At 62.7% G+C, this 6,209-nt stretch overlaps 1 protein-coding gene across 1 annotated transcript in view; it reads right to left on the reverse strand.

Moving 5' to 3' along the window:
• The window catches only part of COL7A1 (collagen, type VII, alpha 1), a 48,050-nt gene extending 42,166 nt beyond the window's left edge, over positions 1 to 5,884 (reverse strand). Inside the window, exons 1-16 of the mRNA XM_009996675.1 lie at positions 5,803 to 5,884; positions 5,520 to 5,700; positions 5,283 to 5,442; positions 5,091 to 5,184; positions 4,827 to 5,005; positions 4,584 to 4,676; positions 4,356 to 4,485; positions 4,144 to 4,266; positions 3,373 to 3,525; positions 2,550 to 2,669; positions 1,504 to 1,623; positions 1,237 to 1,383; positions 986 to 1,102; positions 761 to 910; positions 439 to 567; positions 211 to 357 (exon numbers count right to left, since the gene is read on the reverse strand). Of these exons, the coding sequence (XP_009994977.1) occupies positions 211 to 357; positions 439 to 567; positions 761 to 910; positions 986 to 1,102; positions 1,237 to 1,383; positions 1,504 to 1,623; positions 2,550 to 2,669; positions 3,373 to 3,525; positions 4,144 to 4,266; positions 4,356 to 4,485; positions 4,584 to 4,676; positions 4,827 to 5,005; positions 5,091 to 5,184; positions 5,283 to 5,442; positions 5,520 to 5,700; positions 5,803 to 5,884 (2,125 nt within the window). The remainder of the gene's footprint in view (positions 1 to 210; positions 358 to 438; positions 568 to 760; positions 911 to 985; positions 1,103 to 1,236; positions 1,384 to 1,503; positions 1,624 to 2,549; positions 2,670 to 3,372; positions 3,526 to 4,143; positions 4,267 to 4,355; positions 4,486 to 4,583; positions 4,677 to 4,826; positions 5,006 to 5,090; positions 5,185 to 5,282; positions 5,443 to 5,519; positions 5,701 to 5,802) is intronic.
• Positions 5,885 to 6,209: the final 325 nt, after the last annotated feature.

Genomic DNA, 6,209 nt, shown 5'->3' on the forward strand with positions numbered 1-6,209 from the left:
GGGCTGGGCCTGCCCTCCGTCACCCGCAGCTCTGAGATGCTGCCTACCACTGGGTACTCTGCACCACCCACAGCACCGCGGCGTCACCAGAGGGGCCCCATGGCCACCCCAGCACCCCAAGGGCTTGTGGGAGGGATAGAGGACAAATGCACACAAGGAAGGATAACAGAGTACCAGGAGCCCTGGACCCAAACGCTGAGATGGACTTACTGAGGCGGAGGGTGAGTGTGGCAGCACTGCCCTCCCGGCCACCCACTAGTGCCGAGACACGCACCAGGTAGGTGATGCCCTCCTGCAGGTCACCCAGCTCCAGCCATGTCTGCCTGCCCGGGACACGCCTTGTCCTCTCTGTACCATCTGCCAGGAGGGGAACAGCTGTGGACCCCTGGCGCCAGCTGGCCAGGGTCCCCCAGGTGCCACCCGTTCCTGCAGACTCACCCTGGTTGTTGCGCACCACCACTTTGTACTCAGTGGCACCAGGGACGCCGGTCCAGACCAGCCGCACCTGCCTGCCCGACTCCTCAACGAACCGCAGGTCTGACACGGTGCCCACGGGCACATCCACACCTGCAAGGGGACATGGTGAGGCACAGCTGGAGCAGCACAGCTGGAGCCACACAGCCTGGACAGCACAGCCCCCATTCTCAGCCTGGGCCATAGCCAGAGAGCTGCAGGTCAAGGGGGACGTCAGGGTGAGCATTGCCACATGGGATTTGCCTCCATCTCCATGGCTTAGGAGGGACCAATAGCCATCACTCACCTGTCTGGAAGGTGGTGACAGGGGTGGCCACCTCCCCACCATCGTAGAGAGTGTAGAGGGTGATGCGGTACTCAGTGCCCGGCTGCAGCCCTGTCAGCTGGTAGGTGTTGGCACTGCTGGGGAGTGATACTGTCCTGGGGGGCTCTGGTCCTGCAAGGAGCAGAAGGTCACCACCAGTTGCTGGCACAGGGAGTCTGTGGGGGACAAGGGGCACCCCAAGCCTACCTGTGGCTCTCTTCCACTCCAGGCGGTAGCCACGGGAATCACGGGTGCTGGTCCAGAGCACCTGGATGGACGTGGGGCCTAGGATGTTGGTCCGCAGTGTCTGCTCCCCAGCTGCCTCTGCAAGAGGGATCCTGTGGGTCAGACTGCCCCACACTGCTCTGCCACCAGCATGTCCTTGGTCCCCACACACAGCACGGTGGGGAGAGCCAGAGGCCAGCAGTGGGATGGCATCACCCGTACCTGCCACCTACCCGTCCTCTGCTGGACAGTGGCCACGGGCCCCTCCAGCTGCCCAAAGAGTGGGGCCACCCTCACCACGTAGTCAGTGTGGGGCTGCAGCCCCCCCAGTGCGTGTGAAGTCCTCCCAGCATCCAGGTCCACCCTGTGCCTGTCCTGCCCTGCAAGAGGTGGTGCAGCAGGTCCTTGGAAGTCCAGGCAGCAGGTGCTATCATCTCCCTTCTGCCCCTCCTCCCTGGGGCCACTAGCAGAAGGGGTGCAAGCTTGGGATGGGCACTTACCTGTGAGGGTTGCCCAGGAGAGCCGGTAGCCAGTGGCACCACCGACAGGCTGCCAGGCCAGCAGCATGCTCTGTGCTGAGACGTTGTGGACAGCCAGGTGCTGCACACCCACAGGACGCCCTGCAGGTGAAAGGTACCCATCGCAGCCCCCATGGGAAAGCAGGGCAGGGGACAGCAGGAAGCACCTTCATCTGCAAACCTGCCTGGTCTAGGGGGTGGGGTAAAGCCCCCTTGTCCCTGCTCACGGATGCTGAAACACACAGACGTCACTGCGTGCAGCCTGTGCTCAGGTGGCTCCTTCAAAGCACCCCAGCCTCAGCAAACTGGAGCTCAGACACCTTCCTCTTAATGCCTTAAATACTTTCTGTGGGTTAAGGCTGCCTGGGGCAGCTGAAGGAATCAGTTTGCCAAAATCTGAGGCTTGTAAAGATGTTGCCCCAGGGCCTCACCCCCGCTCCAGCCCAGAGACTCTTTCCACCACCCTCGTGGAAGCTGCACTTTCCTCCCAGCAAGCGTGGTGCTAGGATTTATTAAAAAAAAAACCTCTGCATTTTTTTGGTTGACATTTTTGCGTCACGTGGGGAAAGCTCCATCGGAAACTCTCCCAGAAGGCTTTGGAGGAGCTGGGTGGGCACACAGCACTGCACCCCTTCTGGTAACACCTTTTGGGGCTCAGAGCATCACCTTGTAGTCATGCTCACCCCCCATCTCCAACCCCACCCCCGAAGCAGCAACAGGCCAGGCAGTAGGGCATGGGGGGTTTCCCTGTGCTGGGATCCCATCCTTGTTCCTGGCTGTGCCCAGGCCTGGGCACAGTACTCACGTGTCCGGGCAGTGAGGGTGACAGGGACAGCAGGCTGCTGCTGTGTGTGTCGGGGTCGGAGCAGTCCTCCCAGCATCCAGGTCCACCCTGTGCCTGTCCTGCCCTGCAAGAGGTGGTGCAGCAGGTCCTTGGAAGTCCAGGCAGCAGGTGCTATCATCTCCCTTCTGCCCCTCCTCCCTGGGGCCACTAGCAGAAGGGGTGCAAGCTTGGGATGGGCACTTACCTGTGAGGGTTGCCCAGGAGAGCCGGTAGCCAGTGGCACCACCGACAGGCTGCCAGGCCAGCAGCATGCTCTGTGCTGAGACGTTGTGGACAGCCAGGTGCTGCACACCCACAGGACGCCCTGCAGGTGAGAGGTACCCATCGCAGCCCCCATGGGAAAGCAGGGCAGGGGACAGCAGGAAGCACCTTCATCTGCAAACCTGCCTGGTCTAGGGGGTGGGGTAAAGCCCCCTTGTCCCTGCTCACGGATGCTGAAACACACAGACGTCACTGCGTGCAGCCTGTGCTCAGGTGGCTCCTTCAAAGCACCCCAGCCTCAGCAAACTGGAGCTCAGACACCTTCCTCTTAATGCCTTAAATACTTTCTGTGGGTTAAGGCTGCCTGGGGCAGCTGAAGGAATCAGTTTGCCAAAATCTGAGGCTTGTAAAGATGTTGCCCCAGGGCCTCACCCCCGCTCCAGCCCAGAGACTCTTTCCACCACCCTCGTGGAAGCTGCACTTTCCTCCCAGCAAGCGTGGTGCTAGGATTTATTAAAAAAAAAACCTCTGCATTTTTTTGGTTGACATTTTTGCGTCACGTGGGGAAAGCTCCATCGGAAACTCTCCCAGAAGGCTTTGGAGGAGCTGGGTGGGCACACAGCACTGCACCCCTTTCGGGAACACCTTTTGGGGCTCAGAGCATCACCTTGTAGTCATGCTCACCCCCCATCTCCAACCCCACCCCCGAAGCAGCAACAGGCCAGGCAGTAGGGCATGGGGGGTTTCCCTGTGCTGGGATCCCATCCTTGTTCCTGGCTGTGCCCAGGGCTGGGCACAGTACTCACGTGTCCGGGCAGTGAGGGTGACAGGGACAGCAGGCTGCTGCTGTGTGTGTCGGGGTCGGAGCGTCACCGTGTACTCCGTGTCAGGGCGCAGGTTGCTGAGAGTGGCCGACTGAGCACTGGCCCCCAGGCTCTTCTCCTCCCCCTGGGCTGCTCCTGGGGGAGAAGCATGGGGTGGGAGCGGGCACGGCACATGCCATGCCCGGCAGGGAAGGGGTGTCCACAGGCCGGCATCCTGCCCCAGGGATGCCAGCTAGTGCCAGGGGTGGGAGAGGCTGGGAGAGGCTGGGATGGCAGCCAGGAAAGGGGCACCCACCGGAGAGCCCGGGGCCAGGGAGAGGCTGCCAGGTGCACGGCTCCAGCCCGGCGCCCGGCTGGGACAGGGGTCTGCCACCCACCTCCCACATGCAACAACCTCTGGGCACACACAGCCCTGCACTCCCAGCCCCAGGTGGGGGTGCACACCCACCCCCAGCTATTGTGTGAACCCAAGCACACCCCCCAAACCCTGAACACCAAAACCTCTGGGTGCAGGAGCACACACGCTGCCTCCACGCACACATGCCCCACAGCCTGCACACGAGCACTGGTCACTGCAAGTGAAGGTACCCACACACACACTGTGGGGTTCTTGGAACACACCCCTGCATCCCCCCATGCATGTACCCCACATACATACACCCCACCAGGCATGCACCCCCATGCAAGGCCCTGCCACCACCAGCCCACAGGGCTGCACAAAGGCAGGGCCCCCAGGCAGGACCATACTCTCACCTTTCACAGCGTAGCTGAGGCCATAGCCCTGGGGGGGCTCAGGTCCTGGCTGCCAGGCCAGCCGTAGGAAGGTTGGTCCAGTTTCCACCACACGAAAATCCAGCACGGTGCTGGTGCGGCTTTCTGGAGGTACACAGAGCCAGGGATGAGCCTGCTTCCCCATGGGCACCCAGTGTCTGCCCTGCCCCATCCCCATGGGCAGGGACACTCACGGGTGCGCGCTCGGCTGGACACAGACTCGCCGATGCTGTTGGCGTACTGGGCAGTGACAGTGACCAGGTACTCTGTCCCCGTGCGCAGCCCCTGCAGCACAGCGCTGGTCTCCCGCGGCCCCAGGCTCACCTAGGAAGGGGCAGCGTCATCCCCTTGCTGTCTCAAGGCCACACGCGCAGCCAGTGGGGACCCTCAGGGACCCCGGGCAGGCAGCAAGGAGCGCTCACCTCTTGCCTCTCTGCCACAAGCGGCTGCCCCAGCCCCGCCAGCGGCCCCTGCTTGCGCCCGTATCCGGTAAGGGCCAGTGTGGCTTGGCCCATCTGCAGGGGAGCACAGGGGCTGTCAGCTTCAGGGTATGTGGGCCGGTAAGGAGAGCTTCTCAGGGCAGCAAAGCCACATGCTCAGCGGAACAGGACAGCCAGGAGGGCATTTTGGGGAGGAGAGGTGCGGGTGGTACACCTGCACCCCACAGGGAGGAGGGGGCCCATACCCAGTGGGCGCAGGGTACCCCCGACGCTCGTGCACACCCTGCGTGTCATCAGTGGCACCAGTGTCCCCAGCAGCTTGAAGTCACCAACGTAGAAGAAGAAGGCTTCAGTGGGCATTGAGGCCACACGGATCAGCTCCTTGTGGTCAGCGTTCTTGACTCCTGGCAGGGATGGAGATGACGGGTGAGGGCAGGGACCCTGAGCCCAGTGGGAGCACCGCTCACCCAGTGCCAAAGGCTCGCTCACCCACAGAGAAGATCTTGATGCCCTGACTCTTCAGCTTTGCTGCCGGCCCCTCAGCATCGTCCTGGGACTTGCCATCCGTGATGAGGATGCAGACCTGTGAGGACAGGAGAGAGCTGTAAGACCCAGCCCAAGTCCTGCAGACCCGCTGCATCTCCCACTCAGGTGTCCCCAGGGCCATCACCCTGCATGTACCTGGGGGACCCCAGGTCGAAGCTGCATGGGGCCAAAAAAGTTGTCAGCAACGTAACGGAAGCCAGCGCCGGTCCGAGTGTTGCCTCCCTTGTAGCTCAGCTGTTGGATGGCCCTCCGGACACTCACGCCATCAGTGTGCTGGGAGAAGGAGAACTCCACCCTGGGGGGAATGGGAGGACATGTCACCATTCAGCTCTGCCAGCCCAGCACCCCACAGGCCCCCTCCCCAGGGCTCACCGTGGCTCATCGCTGTACTGCGCCACGGCGAAGCGCACGGCCTTCTCGCCCACCGCCTGCACGAAGGGCTCCACCAGCTCCTCCATGAAGGTACGGATGGCACGGAATTTTCCCCTGCCGATGCTGGACGAGCCGTCCACCAGGAAGGCGATGTCGGCCTCCAGCACGTCCTCACACACCGCTGGCAGGAGGCAACGGTGCTCAGAGCATGGACCGACACCAGATCCGGGTGGTGCTGGGCCCCCCTGCCCCCCAGCATGAACACCCCGTGTTCAGCACCCACCTTGGTTCCTCTTCTGTGCCGTGGTGGCTGGGGGGCCCAGAAACACAGTGAGGGCAGCAAGGAGGAGCCAGCTGCTCATCATGGGAGCCTAAGGAAGAGGATGCTGCTGCCACCACCATCCCCAGAGGGAGGGCAAGGTGCCAGCACCACTCCAGGCACCACTGCTGGTACCCCGCAATGGGAGAGCCCCCACTTCGGGCCAGAGCAGGAGCAGGGCTGTGCCCAGCCATGTTACCACACATCCCCCATGCCAGAGGGTCCACCAGCTCGCTGAAAAGCACCGGGTGGGCAGCAGCTGACCTGTGTCTGGCCAGGTGTCCACCACTGACTGGATGCCCCACAGCAGGGCACATGCCAGCAGTAGTGCCACGGTCGCGTGTGTGTCCGGTGGCAGCTACTGCCTGGCC

This window comes from Chaetura pelagica, unplaced genomic scaffold (assembly GCF_000747805.2).
Source record: "Chaetura pelagica isolate M959 unplaced genomic scaffold, ChaPel_1.0 scaffold914, whole genome shotgun sequence".
NCBI classification, from domain to species: Eukaryota; Metazoa; Chordata; class Aves; order Apodiformes; family Apodidae; genus Chaetura; species Chaetura pelagica.